Consider the following 20049-nt stretch of genomic DNA (forward strand, 5'->3'; position numbering starts at 1 on the left):
GCGCGAATCGGTATAAGCTCCAGATACGACATGTTAACTCTGTCTACGGCATTTTTTGTGATGTATACGTCATTTTGATTGGCTAAGCGGCATTTTCAATGGAAACGAATCAGCAAAAGGTGCTTGTTCTTAAGAAAACGGCGTGGGTTTTGTGTCGACGAATTAATGAAAGTCAGTTTTCTATATGACAAACAACGACGACCCAAACTTTTGGCGCAGACTATTTATCTTAAATAAACCAGCAAAAGTTGTTATTCAGTCCTCGCGTATGACTGTGATTTTTCGCTCATTACATGAGGTACAAAAATACCTAAATCAACGACGTTACGTATTGCTATTCAATCTAAAATGATCCGAAATGTTTTGTTAACATCAGAATATTCGTAAGACACAAGGGCCGTAACGGTACAGATTGTTATTACTTAGAGATTAGCCGAGTTTCGAATACTGTCTATTACAAGTCAAATCCTCACCTTTTTTTTAAGAACTTTTATTTACATGTATAGCATTTTGTGTTATGTAATGACTACCTGGTCATTGAGTGGCAAACCTGCATAAACATGGACCGCCGTTCGTTTGACTCTTATTGTCACGAAGAACACGCGAATAGTTAACGCTGTTTGAAACTTTCTTTGTTCAATGTATCATTAATTAATGAATACAGACAAGATTTATAGTTAAAAAGTGGCATTTCTTAAAGGCATTACGTAACTCGTGTTATTTTGTTCATTCAGGGACGTATATAAACACGTGTGTTTGTATACGTCCCTGATTCATTAAACCTTTTCATTCGAAAACGACGAGAGCGTTCGATATGAATCATAAAAAAACATCCGGTAAGTTTACTTTCAGTTTAGAGCTGCCATGATCACTTTCATTTTCGTGTTTTGCATTCGATTTGAATAATTCCAAAAAAAATATAATAATAAATACACATGTCAACATAATAGCTGTGTATTTTAAGAACACAGTTCGCGTGAATTTTTCACGAAAATAACAATTAGAATGTAATATGAACTACGGCAAAGCCTCAAAGCGAGCTCGATTAATGTTTAATAGAGGAAACTAACAAAAAACTTTAATAAAGATAATATTTGAATTAAATTACTAAAGGCACTTCCTAGCAGAAAAACGTCGAGTTCGTAAAGACTGGTATAAAAAGTAAGGAAATGAACTTTTAATTATTATGTTTATAGCAATTAAACAACAAACGGGCCATATTAAAGGGTTTCATGTGACCTGATGAACTGAACTGTTAGCCCAAACCCCCGCCCAAAACAGATCGTCACACTATCAGTTGCAAGCCTCGCAACCACAAGTTTACCTACGAAGGTCAGGTCGGGATTTGAAACACGAAACGACCCATGAGCCATTTAATTATACCAGCCTGGGTTGCTCTATAATTAAGCTACTAGTATCTGACATTTTGATCAAGAGCACCGCATAGCCAGTTCCAACGCTCAGCTGTGGGTGCAGTTTTGAATAAATGAAAGCTTGTCAGAAGAAAGGTAGAAAGGTACGTGGCGAGAAGAACTCATCTGAGAGACCTTGACCTTTGACGTAGTGACCCAAAAATGGGTGTGGCGTGTAGAAATCATCAAGGTGTAGCTACGTATGAAGTTTCAAAGTTGTAGGTGGAAGCACTTTGATTTTAGAGCCAATGTTTAAGTTTTAGCACGACGCGGACGGCAGACGCCGGACGGCGGAAGACGAGCTGCCTATGACAATACCTCGGGTTTTCGCCGAAAACAGCCGAGCTTAAAGTATATAGGTAAACTTGCTTAGGAAAATTTTACAAAGAATTACATTGTAATGAAAACATTTTTGATTATGATTTAGAACAGTTTAGTGTCAGTTCAAAAGCTCACATGATGTTATGTTTGAAAAGCCCACAAAAGCTTCTGTTTGTACAATGGTGCTAATTTGCCGACTCTGTAATTTAGATAAAATCACCTTATTTTGCACAAATTTGGTAGAAATATATATGGTTAGAATGCCAACTGTGGATAAGAGCAACAGAACAGTCCTTGTAACTAAATAACTTCAATATTTTTTATAAGTAATTATCTAAACAATAAAGTGACCTACACTTCAATAATTATGTTTACCTGAAGAAAAGATATATAGGTGAAAGTTGCTGTAATGCTCGAATTTATAAACAAATTGTGCAGCAAACAAAGATTGCTATATACCAAGGCCATAGATATTAATCTAGTATGTATGTTCTGGGCATTATCCTCCTAAAAACACTAAACAATCAACTAGAACATACGATGTAAAAATTTAGAACAGCCAACTGTTGCTACCTTGTCAATTATATTTTTCAGGTGCACATCATCGTCACTGGCATCAGCAATGATTTCTTCATGTTGCATACTGTACTTATATTTCACAAGGGTCAGGCAGCATATTTGTTTTATTTTCCTTTTTGAGCATTTAAAAGCAAAGTAATTTCAAATTGCCATAATTCAGGAATTAATGCAAGGTAGGTCAGCGACAATAATGTCACCCACCAAAACATGTTATTTAATACCATTGATATAACACTTTTTTTGTAGTAGAATGTTGGTGTTTTACGAGACATTCAATACTTGCAATGATAATTTTCCAGCAGCAAAGAAATTTGCTTTTTGTTTCATTTGAATTTGTTGGATATGTAACCTATGTGTATGTTTGTATGTAACCTATGTGTATGTTTGTTGGCCGTTTCGATTTACGCCTTTTTAATATATATTGATGTTAAACTTTAGTAAATAAGAAGCTGCCTCAATTTCAGACGCATGTGCCCACCAATTACCATCCAGCATACCAGTTGTGTATATATCTAATTACATGGCACGGCCATGCTACATTTGTACCTTATTCTGCGAAATGAATAGTCCCAAGCATTGGACAATTCTTTGGCAGATCAGATTTCGAAACATTTGAGAATTATCAAAATTTCTTGCCACTGCATGACTTAGACAGTGAAAGAAACAGTTGCTAGCTGGTGGTACATCTTGTACCAAATATAGAATATTGTCTATTCTCTCAAATTTAGTAAGTGACATTTTCTGTCAAACGAAATGTTGTCTTTTTGTTGACTGTCAAAATATTAAAAAATTTCAACGATCAGAGTTGTTTATTGAATAAAACGCAGATTGTAGTTTGAAAAGACAGTTTAAGCATTAATTGCAACGCAAAATGGTTGTTATCAAATAAAATTGATATAATTTATTTTACCTGTGTCCGCCTAGCGACCGGGAAATCACGTATACACTTTTTTCGAAGATTTTCTTCTGAGAATTGTTCTAACACCATTTATAACACATTTTGCTACGACCATCTTTTTGTGAAAAAAGGGTCTTAAAAATTAAAACAAATATCGTTTGTAAAACAATGCTATTAATGCCAAAAGCGTTTAACGTTTACTATACAGAGCGGGTAATCACGTGATAGTCATGATGGCGACGTCTATGCCAAGTCAGGTTTTTTGCCGTTTTATACCGTTTATCACTTCTATTAGCTGTTTAAATGCCGCTCACTTTCCAGCCATATCAGCAAGTTACTAGCGTTTATTTTGTATTAATATTCGCTATATATTTCGACGTAACTCGCTGCGAAATATCTTTGCGGGATGACATAATTACAGCAAATTTTCACTTAAAAAATTTGCGCGGATCAAAGTCAAGATATAAAGTGTATTTTAATACGAAATAAACGCTTATCACCCTTTTAATGATATGGCTGGAAATTGGGCTTCATTTAAAAATAAAACAAAAGCAATGAAGGATATAAAACGATTAAAAATAACTGTCTCTGCACGGACGTTGCAATCTTGACTATCACGGATTACCCCCTCTGTTATAGATATTATGTTTTGTGCATGTTAATGTTTGCGTAGCGCAGTGGTATCGCATCCGCTCATAGATTTTGACATTACGGGTTCGATTTCCGGCGCACTACATATTCTTTTTTTCAACTTTTTTTTTCTTACTACAAAAATTAGTTAAGTTTATTAAAAAATAAGATTTGTAAGCAATAATATCTTATGACATTTGATAAAAATGCCAAAATCTAATAACAAGTCCCTTAAATCGTGGATAGGAACAATATTTTGATTAAATTATCGTAGTTCCCCTTGTTTCATTCCAATAAATATGTTCCTAACATTTTTTTGCATACTCAGTTATGTGTTTTTTTACAAAGTGAATCTCGTCGTTTTCGATTTTGAAATAACATACTGTTTCAATGTTTTTATTAATGGGGTACGTTACTTTAACACTTTTTAGATTTCAATTCAGTCAACTGTTCCTTTAACATTTACTTCAGCAGAAACTTCCCGGTCTCTTGCCAATGGGCGTTCAACGCCATCGGCGCTCTCGTTGACTACGCAATTTAAGCTGTCGAAGTGTAAAACTTAATTACTATATTCCGTTTGTGCAAAGCATTGATTTCATTCGGACCATGCATCGATCCTTTATATTTCTTTCTTACCATGAAATGGTAGTGTATATTCCGTTTTTACCACGTAACGATTGTGCATATTCCTTTCGTATAATGGTCAATAGAGTACATTCTGTGTTTACCAAACATAGATAGTGTACATTCCGCTCGTACCAATCATATTTCGTACAAAGTCCGTTCCTACCAAGAATAGAAAGTGTATGTTCCGTTCGTACCAAGCTTACACAGTGTATATTCTGTTCATATAAAACAAAGATAGCGTATATTTTGTGCGTTCCAAGGTTGATATTGTATATTACCTTCTTGCCAATCATCGATCTTGAATAGTCAATTTCGTACCAAGTATCGGTAGTGAACATTCCGATCTTACCGTGTATATATAGTGTATATTGCATTCTTAAAACAATCGGTAATTTATATTTCTTTCGTACGATGTTTTATTATATATATTCCGTTCGTACCAAGCACGGATAGTGTATGCCATGTTGGATAGTGATGGACTGAAATGTTCTCTATCGACTATTGTACGGACTGTATACATGTATATTATATTAATTGTATTCAGATAGATACATGTATTCGTTTGAATGCACTCTTCCCTGTGCAAATGTCTTAAATGTCAGCTAATGTCTTACAGTACAGTATAATATATGTGCATTGTCATTTAATTGGCCGAAACAATAGACGAATCGTATTGATTTTGTGGTATACAATGTTAGTGGTTCTTTGCACGCAAACAAAAAAAGTAGATCGATTTCAAAAAGCGATTCTAATTCTCGAAATTGCTTTACTTTGGCCTTCATTAAAGGTAAACTTAATAGGAAAATGAAAACGGATCAGTTTTTTAATCTGAACAATTTATGAATAAAAACACCATTTAATATATAAAACCAATGATAACGATTAAAATCTACTGGAATCAGTGACTTCGGGTGAGGTTTCATTTGTCTGGTGCAGGCACACATTTGTGCCAACGTTATTAAAACACTATCTTATTAATACATGTATTGGTTGCAATGCTATGTAGCGGAACATTTTATTTATATACTTTTATTTGCACTGTTCAGTGATTTAACATACATACAGAATAATTTAAATATACATTCATACATAAAAACTTCGTCATATACTATTAAGACAAGTATTATTTACTAAGTACATCTGAATACAATGCAACTTGAAATTCAATAAACGTCTGTTTGTTGAAACACGATTACTTTGAAGTTATACTCATATGAATAAAAGTACATATACGTCTTGTTGTCTGGTTGTCTCATCATTGAGAGAGTTGGCCGATGATAGACGTAATGTCACTTTATCATATGGATTTGTGTCAGGGAGTATGTGGCGCTCTCGTAGTAATGTAAGTCTATCTGCACTCAGTCTTGGTCACTTGCCATAAATAAAGAACCACGAACGTATGTATAATATGAATACAATACTGCTGGAGCAGCTGGGGTTTCACTTCTTTATAGTGGACATAACATAACTTACTGAACTAACACTTATGAAAACTATATTAATACATGTACACAAATTCAAGTTTTTAATTAAAGCCAACGCTTGAAATCTTGAGAATTACTCACATTCAAAACAACATTTAAATCACGATGTGCCAATCCTATTAAAGACTTCCAACGGGACCAAACAGAACATTCCATTCTTTGGGACTGAAAATTGATTGCTTATTTCCGCTGAACATTTTTTAAATTCCTGTTAGTCGTTTTTTTTAAAGCCACAACAGTTTAAGTGAAACTAGCCTCTCATTTGATTTTCGAAAGACGGCGGAAACCAGAGCAAAGCTACCGGAAATGCCCGTTGGGCGAGTGGTCGAAAGCGGACATTATTTACCGGATGATACATGGAAATGTTGGCCGTCCATAAACCGAAAGTGCCAACGTTAACATCAAGATAAAAGCAGTGTCATACATTAGTTAGAACAATCCAATAGGCAACGACATATCTTTTACTGCCTGGTATTGAAGCTCAAACGTTTTATATGTGCTCATGATTGACCAACAGTTCATACTTGTCTTTACATCAGAACCCTGATTCAAACCGGTTAGAATACTGATCTGTACGCAATGTATTTGGGGTATCTTCTTTCATATGGGTGTCCCTGCAAGATACTTAACCGACTGCGGGCTGATAATTCATTTACGGTTAATGTTGTGTATATTGCACTATACGTCGAGCCCTATGTGTTCGAATAACTTAAACGTTATAATAATACAATGTATCCTGAACATCGTTTTGCAAAAAAAAAATCACAGATTTCCTAATGTTCCTTTTTGCGATTGTGGTTTCTGTTTTAATTATGAAGGTATGCCACATAATAAATTCCGTTACAGAGCTAAGTTGCTTTCAATTGCGTTTCAACAAATATGGAATGATTCGATCCTTATATTTACCGCGGCTTTAACTTTAAAACTCAAATTCAACGTAACTTTTTAAGATGAAACAAACACGTTTTTGTCGATTATTATTTTTTGTTTCAAATGAAATAAATGTCATGTGAAACCATATATTCAAATATTTAAAATCATATACTATCTATTCAATGTAAGTACAATATGATACTAAAGTTGTTTTGTACTTAAAAGAATTCGCATACAGGGAACCTTCAATTTAAGCTCTTAAATTGATCGGAACAATGCAATATTTAAAATTGGTATAAACTTTCGCATGTTGTAAATATTAGCCCTTTTCCTTTCTAGAGTTGTGGCATTTTACCTCGTTTGACACAATTGTTTTAATAGTGATTTATAAAATAAGTCCCTAAACTCCACACGATATTTATATAAAAGCACGCACACATAACATCGTAACCATAGATATTAACCTACCATATAATAATAATAATCAACTAGAAGTAATCCAATAGTAACGTATATGGGCACGAGTAAGTAACAAAGATAGCTTCATTTAAGGAGCATTTTTACACAAAATCTTGCTTTACGCTTTTCTGTGGGGGCAACGGCACATATAATACATTCATTAAACACATACAGAAGATTCATAATACGCGCATATTCATAGAGAAAACATCAAACAAATGCAGACAGTGGTATCCACGAGAATTTCGACAGCGCGCTGTTCACACGCTTCTAGGGCGAGGGCGGAGGGATTCGAGTTTCAAACTGTTTCCGGGTTCCACACGCGTAACGAGGCGTGGTGGCTCGCAACCGATAATCGAACGATATTGGAACCGGTTAAAGGGTGTATACCCAAACATAGGGTTTACCAATATAATATCAGGTTTGTTCTATGTTTGTGTTGTATTGTTCGGTAGTGTATAGCGCATTGGTTACTTACCTTAAAAAGACTGGCGGAACGTTATTTAAATTTATCATTACTTTTCCTGAAGTTGCATGTTTTTTTTTATATTAAATTGTTTAATTAAGCGAAATTGATCAATAGACGCTTAAAAGGACTTGGTCACAGTTTGGTGAAAACAATTTAAAAACGGTATGCACCAAAAAAAGAATGTATGCATTATATCCAATATAACACGCCTAATTTAGAACCATATATTCATCTGTGCTCGTTTATTGGAGATCATTAAAGAGCGCCTAACGATTTTCTTCCATTATTTAGAAAATAAGTTTATTAATAAGATAGTGTTTTAATAACATGTTTATTGTTTAAATAGATGTCCCGTGTTCCACTCCCGTCGAATGCAAATGTTTTATGCAGCTTGGTTTTACTGCTTTGAAATTATTTAAAACTATTTTATAAAGAAAGGTATGTCCGCTAACTCTTTAACGTTTTTACGATTCCCCGCTCAATTAAGTATATGGGCCGTGCTCTGTGAAAAGGGGTTTTAATGCATGTGCGTAAAGTGTCGACCCAGATTAGCTTGTGCAGCCCGCGCAGGCTAATCAGGGACGACACTTTCCGCATAAACTGTATTTTTGCTAAGAAGGTACTTTCTTTAAACAGAAAATGTCATAAAAGAGGAAAGTGTCGTCCCTGATTAGCCTGTGCGGATTGCACAGGCTAATCTGGGACGGCAATTTACGCACATTCATTAAGCCCCTTTTTCTCAGAGAACGGCCCATATTCAATTACATGCAGACATCTTACAAATCTCTAGCGAATGTGATCGAAAGTAACGAAAATATCGCAAAAAGTATAGTTCACCGAATATTATTCACTTTAGCCAGAATTATTGAACACTCTACCTGGAACCACAAAGCAAGGTTTCTCTTCGTCACACACAAACAATTCGATCGGGTAAATTAAACCGACTCTTTTTCACTTTTTCACGTATGACATATTTTGTTTAGCAAGGCCCATTATCATTACGTTTTAGAAATAAACTTTCCTAGAATGTGTTTATTAACAAAGATATGTATGCGTATTTATTCTTCATATCGGATTTGAATTTTTCACTCGGTTAATAACATACTTAGTTGTCGAAAACAGTAAATCGTGTGTACATGTCGGATGAATGTTTGTTCATCTCATTTCGAGTGGTGTCCCAATTAAATGCTTAAGTCAAACTTCCTACTTCATGCTAATGGGTTATAATTTATCACATATATGCGCCGTGTTGTGTGAAAAAGGGGTTTAATGCATGTGCATAAAGTGTCGTCCCAGAGTAGAATGTGCAGTCCGCACAGGCTAATCAGGGACGACTCTTTCCGCCTTAACTGGATTTTTGCTTAGAAAAGACTTTTCGTTAACGAAAAATACCATAAAAGCGGAAAGTGCCGTCTCTGATTAGCCTGTGCGGACTTCACAGGCTGATCTGGGACGACACTTTACGCACATGCATTAAACCCCTTATTCACAGAGCACGGCTCATATAAGATTGTGCATGTGAGGTAAATAGAGCATATGTACCATGGCCTCCGTAGCGATGAGGCGTAAATAAAGGTTCTTGTTTCCACTAACTCGACCGACCCTAATCTTTTGTGCCGACCTAGAACATTTTTATATGCTTGAGTTTTTATTCAGTGTTGCTAAATTCGGTCATATTTGATAAATTAAGTTTTTGATAATGTTGGTTACATTTGTAAGGTTTTCATACTTGTTTCTCACCCTTATGTGAATGCTTGTTTTTTATTTGCTAATATAATTTCATACTTATGTCAGCTTTTTTGCCCTTATTTTTGACTGATGTACCTATATTTTTATCTTATCATATAGCACGCTTACGGTTATGTTATTGCTTATATGTAATGTAAACACATGTACATGTATAGATTGCATTTTAGTTACGTTGATAACAATTGTGTTTAACTCATATAATTGATTAGATTTTGTGTTCATAGAAAAATACCTTCATCATCATCATCACCATCATCATCATCATATTCATCATCATCATCATCATCATCATCATCATCATCATCATCATCATCATCATCATCATCATCATCATCATCACCATCACCATCATCATCATCATCACATCATCATCATCATCATCATCATCATCATCATCATCATCATCATCATCATCATCATCATCATCATCATCATCATCATCATCATCATCATCATCTCCATCATCATCATCATCATCATCATCATCATCATCATCATCATCATCATCATCATCATCATCATCATCATCGCTATCATCGCTATCATCATCGCCATCGTCATCGCCATCAATGTCAAGACAATATCAACACAGATTAAAGCTGAATTGAATTCAAAAGTTTATTTTTAATTTATGCACTTATACACTTCAGTCGATAAATATATAAAAAAAACAAATAAGCAATACATATTCTCCGAATTGTGAGCATTCTTCACGTATCAACACATTGATTCAAAACATGCATTGACTAATAACATAAATTATAATCATAATAATAGCTTCAACAACACATCATTGCATAATTAGACACGTTAGAGAAATAAAAACATAAGTATCCATCTGATTTCAAATAAAAGTAATTAATTTTGAAATATTATTAACAGTGCTAAAATCGAAAAATACAACAATATTGTATTAAAGAGATATAACCATAAATCATAAATATCAATATGGCTGAATATTCATGAGAGAAATTAATTATTTTTTTCGTGGATAAATTTATATGGCGACGATTGGTTTTAAATATGTATAATATGCTCATTATAGCAGATATACGAAAAAGGCAGATCCAATTTATTGCGAAAGTTGAAACAAATATTAACACTCAAATCACAAATCAAATACTCGCGCACACACAATTAATTTCATACGGATTGACGTGAAATGCTTACTTAACAGCCTTTAAGGGTAACACGCCAAAGTACATCACGAAAACAATGAAACAATAATCCGATACATGTGAGAACATATAACCGTATCTACAATAAATATGTGAGGAAATGTATGAATTCTCTGAAATGCAGATAGTGACTGCGTTTTACGTTACTAGATTTTACACGAAACGAGCCCGTGTTTAGTTATGAATGCCTACAAAAGATAGATACTTGTATTCCTTGCGTTTAATGTTATTCTTTACGTTATTGAAAACTGAAAAATTATAGACTTATTTGACACAGATTATTGCCTGAAAACGCACATTTTTTGGAAGCACCAGTGTACTAAAATTCATTATCTGTATACAAATTTGGTGCAAATAAGTCAATCAATTGGAAAATTTTAATTTTATTTTAATACGATATTTTATTAATATTTAAAAAAACAACTAAGAAATGTTCGTAAAAAGTTTAAAATCTGATAAGAAAATACAGTTACTTGTTAATTTTATTTAGTATAACGAAAAAAATATTTCAAAGCAAAAACTATTTTTTATTTTCCTATACAACGGACTCAATTATATTTAACATTAAAAGAGAGAAATAAATGGCAAATAGTTTACATAAAATAAAAACATAATATAAAAAAAGTTGATTAAACAAGTTCAACAAATATGGAAAAAGGGTAAGTTAAAATGTATGCAAATATCAAGAAATTAATACATATAATAATTATTATTTTAAATAACAATATCTAAATAGGCACAATTCAAATAATATTCTCGTATCTTAACTTTGATTAGTTTTGGATGAGATATCGATACAAATATATGAGCATAAATTGAGATTGAGAATGACGTAATCATTTAGTTTAACGATACTTATAGTCAGATCTTGCCAGCTCTACAATTTCGTCCTTCATAAATCATAATATACATGATCGTATTACCGGTAATTAATTAGTTCAAATGATTACTATTTTAATAGATCCCAATCACAACGGCCTGAGGAACTACGGTTCAACACATGGTTAAAGCGATCGAATTTTCGTCAAAACGACCATACATTATAGAATACGATGAAAAAGGACAAGTTCAGTCTAACAGTCCATTTTCACAGCATAAAATACAGGATCCATGTCAACAAAATTCTTTTACAACCCTGATCATTAACTATTTTCAGTTCACTTTAACATGGGGACGTTTAAATTTCTTTCGATTAGACTTTATCAATATCTTTAAGTTAATAACAATACACGTTCAACTGAAGTATAGTAGAGAATATATTTAAACGTAAATTATATTAAACAATATTTAGATTTAAAAACCAAAATAATATTCAAAATGTATTTACACATGTACAAACAATTTAACAATGAATAAAACAATAATTAATCTCAATTAAACATGAAGTTATACTTGGTATATAAAAATAAGTGAGACAAAAAACCACCTTTTCGACGATTCCGTATATACATATCATACATCAATATCATTTCAGGAGTAAAATATTATAAGTTTTTTGAAAGAAATTATTTAACTATCTACACGCATGCATGAACGAAGAAATTCAACCACGTTCGAAGCATGTTCTTAATTAACCCCTTTATGCCAAGTGGACTCTCCCATCCTTCTAAATTGGATCAATTTATTTCCAAAATAAGGGATGTCTAGTATATATATTATATGCGGCGTCTCATCTGGGTCTACGCTGTTTGCAAAGGCTCTTTTTTAGACGCTAGGCATAAATGCGTTAAAGTAACATAACTTTAACATGTATAATGCTTGAAAGTCGACTAGTACATTGTAGGTATTTTAAAAAAAACTCGTGTTTAATGCAATTTTGAACATTCGAATTGAACGAAATATTAGTGTATCAATAAAACAGCGATGTTATACTTATATAATAAATATTATAAACTATTTTAACAAAAAACGGACGTAACGAATAACCAGCGAAACACAAAGTCCCTGTTTTGTTCACGACGATTAAACAAATTCATTTCAGAGTACACGAGCTACACCAACAAGTTACCGAAATGACCTCTGCTCTAGTGAGTAAGCGCGTTGATCATTGGTTGAGCATCATATTCGAATGTCGACATCGGTGACGAATCTTTCATGGCGATGATGTCACAATTAGTCGTGCGCGGGTACATTTCAGGACAGTCATAACCGGAATTTTCCCAGTTTGGTTCCGGTTTGCAAACGAACGATTGATGATTTTGTGCGGAGAAATCTTGTTTGATCAGATTTGAATTATAGTCGGAAAATTGCTGCATTGATTCTTTCGGCGTCAGATAGCGGTTGAATTCTTCCTTCTCCAGTCCGTCTTTGAGATCGTTCATAATAATATGCTCGTACATATTCTCGTGGCGTAGCATATTGGTATTATGCTTGATTACTGACGTCGGTTGTCTGCTTTCGGTGGGATGCGCGCGTGCGGTGATCACCGTGGAAGAAACCGGAACCGGAATCTGTGTCAACTCGCTGATGCGTTGAGAGACGAAATTTCCGTTCGCCATGTGACTACAGGAATAATCGTGAGGTCCAAACCCTACTGGCGATGGGTTGTCGCTGTAGCTGTCGTTTTGGAATGCTTCGGGGCTGCTCGACAGGTTCGAATCCGGCGTCGGGCATTGCGGCCGAGTACTAAACGCAAACTGCTGTCCATAAAACGGATATCTGGATAGGTTAACCGGAACGCTGGAGCTGTAGGAGTAGTCGCAAGACGCGCTATATTTCGGACTTATAGATGTATCGTAACTGAAACTATTAGACCGGAACTGGTGGGACTCTGTGAATTGTCTCCCCGCGGTCGAGGCGGTAGTAAGAGATCCGGAAGAAGTCCCATCGCTCTTTTTTGGCGGCTTCTTGCGACGCGGGCGGTATTTGTAGTCCGGAAACTGCTTCATATGCTCTTGGCGAAGTCTCTCTGCCTCGTCTGTGTATATCTTCTTTTCCTCTGCGCTTAGCTGCTTCCATCGGTCGCCTGCAACGCAAGATTGGCGAATTCATTATAAGTTTATATGATATTAACATATTTATTAAATTATGTTAAGATTTTAATCAGGATTATATGATACCTCTGTTGCTTCTATTACTACTACTTCTAAACAACGACAACAGCAACAACAACGAAAACACAAACAACAACTACTACTTTTACTTCTACTATTAGTACTACTACTATTACTACTTACTCTTCTACTACTTCTACAACTGCTTCTTTCACACAGCAAAAATAGCAACAACAACTGCTACAACACGAATAACAACCACTACAACAACAGCAACTACTACTACTTATACAACTAATACTACTACTACTAATCTTACTTCTTTAAATACTTCCACTTCAACTATTACTATTACTTTAACGTCTGAACACATCGCTCAACAACAACCCTGGATTGTTTACTTATCAAATACATGCAGCATAATTATACACTTTTTTATTTTACTTTATTTTTAGCATTTTAGCATCGAGTTGATTAGCTAAATTTTAAGATCTCATTTAAATTTTATTGCACGCAAGACAACGACAACGGATTTGCTACAAACCAAATAAAGTTATATACCACTTATTACGTGTAAATTCAAATAAATCAAATAAAGCAAATAATGTCTATCGTTTTCCATGCCCAAATGACAGTAAACTAACAGGTTTGCTTAATTTATGGACACTTTCCCAACTTTGCCTCTCGTCTGAAGAAGACTGGATAATTTGCAAGCGCATAATATCTCGGCCAGAGAGGGATTTTAAGATGTTTAAAACCCCTTCAAAATGCATGTGCATGATATCAAAACTTGCAACTATTCACTTTCATAATTATCCTTCTGCAATTTGGGTACACTCAAGTTATGTATCAATAATTTTGAAATGTTATAAAAGGTGGCCAAGTAATGGATCGACAACAGCGGTACTATTTTGCACTGAAATACCGTCATTTTTAGAGGTATATCAGTATTATTTTGTTGTAGTGGATTGGTAGTTGTACAGGTGGTTTCTGTAGTGGTTCGTTAAACTGTTGGTTATATTCGAAGTAGTAATAGTAGTAGTAGTAGTAGTAGTAATAGTAGTAGTAGTAGTAGTAGTAGTAGTAGTAGTAGTAGTAGTAAAAGTAGTAGTAGTAGTAGTAGTAGTAGTATTAGTAGTAGTAGTAGTAGTAGTAGTAGTAGTAGTAGTAGTAGTAGTAGTAGTAGTAGTAGAAGTAGTAGTAGTAGTGATCACAGTTGTTGTCATGTTTGATGTATTAAGTTGTGTAGTAGTGATAGTTGTAATGCGGTTGGTTATATTAACATTGATGTACTTAATGGGAATCCCGTGGAATATGTAGCTGTTAGTATAATTGTTGCAGTGGTACTAGTTGTGTCGGATATTATTATAGAATGGGTTATTAGGGGTTTCTGTGCTTGTTCAAGAAGTTAAAGCTGTTGTATCAGTGTCAGTGGTTGTTTTGTTTTCGTTATAGTACTAGCATGCTTGTTATTGTGTGTTTGTGTGTTTTTGTAGTGTTGGGATACATATACGGATTTTTGTGTCGGTATTTTAATTGTTGTTGTTTTGCACTGGTGCTTGTAGTGTCTTTCGTTGCTAGCGTAATGTTGATGACCGAAGTGGTTTGTGCTGTATGTGCAAATGGTGGTTGTAATTAGTGTAAAGGTGATGCACTTGCTTTAGTGATGGTTGTTTTGGCTTTGTTGCGGGGATGGTGGTTCTGGTGCGTAAAGTATGTTTTGGTTATATTTTATGTTGTTGAAATATTGTCATCGTTGAAGACAGATAATTTCATTGGGCATTACGCTTTTAGGAATTATGAACACACACTCTTTAGGGACAGAAATACAAATGCAGGATCTATGAACACACAATCTCGACGGACAGAAAGGGAAATAATGCATCTGATGCCTACTGTTGAAATCTGGGTTGATACACAACGATTGCCTAATCGCCTTAACAGATAATCATCATTAATTACCCATTTAATTGATAACCAGCATTAAAGTGGCGTCTGCTATCACCATGCCCCGACGCGGCACGTGTCCACGTGCCTCAACAACAGAACCCTTTTTTGAATTGTTATCTGCAACAATTTATTTTACTGCTGATTCTAAATGAAATTAAGATGAAGATGGTCTAATAGCAGCGCTGCTTTGTTTAAAAAATATCTGCATGTAAATGGATTGTTAATTGATAATGACATTAGATATGGATAACTTATCAGAATTTAATGAGCGGTAGTCGTAATAGTAGAAATATTTCTTATTTAACCCATTTATGCCTAGCGTCTAGAAAAAAGGCCTTGGCAAACAGCGTAGACCCAGATGAGACGCCGCATGATGCGGCGGCTCATCTGGGTCTGAGCTTTCTGCTTTAAGGACTTTCTGTAAGAAATATTCTAAATATAGAAATAAATATACTAGACATCCCTAATTTTGGAAGTAAATTGATCCTTTTTAGAAGGATGAGAGAGTCCACTAGGCATAAATGGGTTAAGAACAAAATTACGAAAGTGGGGTTAAAATAATGATGTAATATTTTTAAATATTAAACATCATAAAACATTGAGCAGTGATACCATTATCTGTTATAAAAATAGTGGAATAATTTCACATATCTAACAATTTTGTTCATTAACTCCATTTCGTTTTGATTGTGTAGTATACTGAATTGAGAAACCCGCTCGTAACCAGGAAAACAAAAATATTAAATTGCGCGCTATTTAAAACATGCACACAGCCAGGAAATATTCAAGTAAGAATACGTACTAAAACTGGAACAAAAGAGGAAGATCGAAATCAGAGTAATATGTGTTATTTCTAATTCGTTTTCATTTTCTTCTCGATCGTTGATTTTCTTAATTAAGATTAACATAACAATAATTCATCAATGAAAACATAATCAGAATACATGCACTTTTTGTACGAGCAATTCCGATTTTATTTTCTCAGCTTTTCCCGTTGTTTCAACTAGGTGGGGTTGCCTCAACAGTAGTGTGCATTCCAATTTAATCTTTCACCTGCCATAATGCATTATGTCTGGTTGTTGTTTATAAATAAATGATCTTGCGAACGCGATAACTTTATCACGCTTTATGCGAGAACTTCTACAATTCGAAACGATACTTCCGTGGTTCGCTTTCTTTACGTGGGGTGAATGAACTGTTTACAATGAAATTAATAATTTGTATTCGTTATGTTGGTAATAATACGACGACCAAATACAATAAAGAAGCTACTCACTTTAAAATATGATTTAAACATATAATATACTTAGAATAGTATAGCATTTTTGAAAGTGGACATAGTCGTTCAGATATTTTTGGAATACTCAAAAATGTTTCTGATGCAAGCTGACAATAATTTTAAAGTTTTAGAAAATTCAAATGATATAAATTAAAATGTTCCATAAAACCATTGTCATGTGTCAAAACGTTTGTCAAACAATATCGTAATAGCAGCGAGGTATATAATACGATTCTTCCTTTTATTATTTTTATTATTTTATAACAGAACGACCAAATAAAGTAAGTATCTATTTGCTTTACTTTTTATTATAATGGCATTTTTTAAGTGGACAAATCGTTCATGTATTTTTGAAATACTCAAAAAAGCTTCTGATGCAAGTTGACAATTTATTAATATTTTTAAGGTTTAGAAAGTTAAAAAGATGTAACTTGACATTTTCATACAATCATTTTCATGGGTCAAACAGTTTGTTAAACAATAGTGTAATATCAGCGTGGTACATAACACGATTCTTGCCTTTATTACTTATATTATTTTATAATTAACGTTTTAAGCTCAAGTTTGAATGCTATAATGGATCATTGAAACATCGAAACATAAATTGTTCATACATTGAGTTTGCTTTGTACATACTGAAACCAAGTGTGCCCATCACATCAAGTGTATATAAGCTCTTACAGAGATGTTTTGAACTTGTAAACATTCATATTTGTGTACAGCCAGTGTCTATCAAAATTGATCCATAGGCACGTTAATAGTGTATTGTGGTTTTAAATGTTTCGATTTACAACATTAACACGACGTTCAGATAACAATCATTATTGCCCTATCAACAAGTATTCAATTCGATGTGTCGATTACCATAAGAGTATTCAATTATATTTTTTCTCCATTAAAACAAGGTACAATAATCAATCGTACTAACCCAACATTTTGCTGAGATCGGCATTGTGGACATCGGGGTTTTCGTCGGCCATCACTTTTCGCGCGCTTTTCGCCCAAACCATGAACGCGTTCATCGGTCGTCTGATCCGTTGCTCCTTTTTCGGCACTGCTTGGACACCACCATGTTCGAGGTAAGCAGGCGTCAATGGCATGATTGGATATTGGCACGCGCGCGTCATGAACGAATTCGTTTGAAAGCCTGCTGAACTGTTCCGGTGGAAAGTGTCTGCGTTCATTTTTATCCCCCGCTGCTCTTATCCCTTACGCACGCCTCGTTAAGACTAAATACACGCTGAAATTCTTGTAAATTAGACACCTGCTGTAAAACGAGCGCAAGATAAAGGTTGAATCATCAATAAAATACGTTATTTGTATTCGTAAGTAACAATGTTCCCGCGACCACGATTAGGTGTTGTATAATATAAATTTATAATCGATTTGCGTTTTATAGACAGTTTTTCTTTGTAATCAAGGTTACTACGACAAAAAGTCCCCACAAATCAGGTGGGTGTCAAACAAAAATTATTACAGCGCAGTTTTCCGTTACTAATCGAATACTTCGAGTGTTATCATATGAGCGAGGTCAAATAAGTAGATCTGTATTTTAATCATCTAGCTTCATGACGTGACCGCGCTGTGCATCAAACTTGATAATAAATAGTTCGAATCGCGTTCACAAAATCACATTAACAGCTGCACTCATATCTTTGTAGATAAAACTTTTATGAAATAAATATCGATAGGTTACGCATCAGTATACTTTCCTTACTTCAAAGAACACTAATTATTTATAACCATAACCATTTTAATTCTGAAGCGACTGCAACTTAACTTGTCTTATTTATAATCGGATAGGAGTTATTCAAATTATGAGCACACTTATTTGATAAAGATTCGACGAATGAAAGTTGAGATTGTTTATGACTGAAAATTTGCTATAAATAATTTTCTGCAAACTGCGAAGGCAATTGACTACTTTGAAAACGTAAGTGGCACTTGAAATGCAAAAATAGGCGGAGCTATGGTCTGAAGGAGTGCCTTTCAACATATTAAATTGTCTAACCACACTTTATCATTATCTTAATAGGTTTTTACTGTTTTTGTATCAACACTGGACGGTGATTATAAAATCGCAATATATTGTCAATACTCAAGTGGCGGCGAAGAACCTGTTTATTGCATATAATCGATAACTGTATACTATATTAATATTGAGAGTTATTTATAACACGGCGGTAAATCCGTCATTAAACGGACTATTTAACTATAAGTGACCCAAAATGTCCAGCATAAAGCCAGAGTATGGACTTTATAAATTATCGAGATCGCAACATAGCAGATCGTACCAGATCGTTACTCTTTTCAAAAATATCGTATCTAAGATCGACAGCGATCACTACGATGCGGATTTGGACGTAACGTAAAAATACATAAGATTTGTCGCGCTTTGTTGCGATACTAAACGATTTGATACGATGATTCCGATGATCAATTGAGTTGAACAATTAAAAGATTATATATAAATGGCAGGCTTTCCTTCAAGATCTGTTTGTATCACGAACATTCTTAAGTTCTTACTCAATTTTTAGTTTTTTTTTTCAAGTTTTGAGATGAGTTCGAGGATGATCAATGTGATGTTCAGTTGTGTTTTTTAGTTTTGAGTCGTACTCGACTTAAGGTGGAATGAATGCACATTCTTATAGGCGAGCTTTAGTTTAAATCTATTTATTTTATCTTGATTGAATACAAAGCTTAAGGCTTATTTGAAACGCTCTCTAGTCCGTTTCATGGGACTAGAACCAGTACTTGCTGTCTCGGGGGGGGGGGGGAGATCTAAAGAACGCTCCCACAATGGGGATTGAACCCGTGATCTCCCGTTCGCTCGGCGGATACCTTATCCATTACGCCATGGCAATCTATAAAGATGAGCTTTGATTGTTTTATTGAGCGAATCAATATTTCTCAACACTTAGCTGAATGGAATCTCTAATCGTATCGTCTGAGTTGATCTTACAAGTTGAGAATGTTCATGATAGTGGGCTCTAATAATATCAATAATGGCTCAAACTATCAACACTTTGATTTAACGATTAAGCAGCGATTTAATTCGCGGCGCCCGTCGTGAACGTAGGGGCGTAGCAGAAAGGACCACTGATCTCGCACGCAACACCTCTTTGTACAAAAGTCAATGCTTAAAAGC

At 34.4% G+C, this 20049-nt stretch overlaps 1 protein-coding gene across 1 annotated transcript; it reads right to left on the reverse strand.

The window, feature by feature from the left end:
- Window positions 1-10105: 10105 nt before the first annotated feature.
- LOC127874039 (protein SOX-15-like) lies at window positions 10106-18679 on the reverse strand. The gene is made up of 2 exons (XM_052418144.1): window positions 17830-18679; window positions 10106-13644 (listed from the first exon to the last, which is right to left on the reverse strand). Exons 1-2 carry the CDS (start codon window positions 18083-18085, stop codon window positions 12704-12706), a joined length of 1197 nt encoding a protein of 398 aa, XP_052274104.1. The 5' UTR covers window positions 18086-18679; the 3' UTR covers window positions 10106-12703.
- Window positions 18680-20049: the final 1370 nt, after the last annotated feature.

This window comes from Dreissena polymorpha, chromosome 3 (genome assembly GCF_020536995.1).
Source record: "Dreissena polymorpha isolate Duluth1 chromosome 3, UMN_Dpol_1.0, whole genome shotgun sequence".
Classification (NCBI taxonomy): domain Eukaryota; kingdom Metazoa; phylum Mollusca; class Bivalvia; order Myida; family Dreissenidae; genus Dreissena; species Dreissena polymorpha.

Coding starts and splice junctions, on each gene's coding strand:
- LOC127874039 (XM_052418144.1), bottom strand. CDS start 18,085: ATGAACGCAGACACTTTCCACCGGAACAGTTCAGCAGGCTTTCAAACG. Junction 13,645..17,829: donor CGATCTCAGCAAAATGTTGG/GTTAGTACGATT, acceptor CTTGCGTTGCAG/GCGACCGATGGAAGCAGCTA.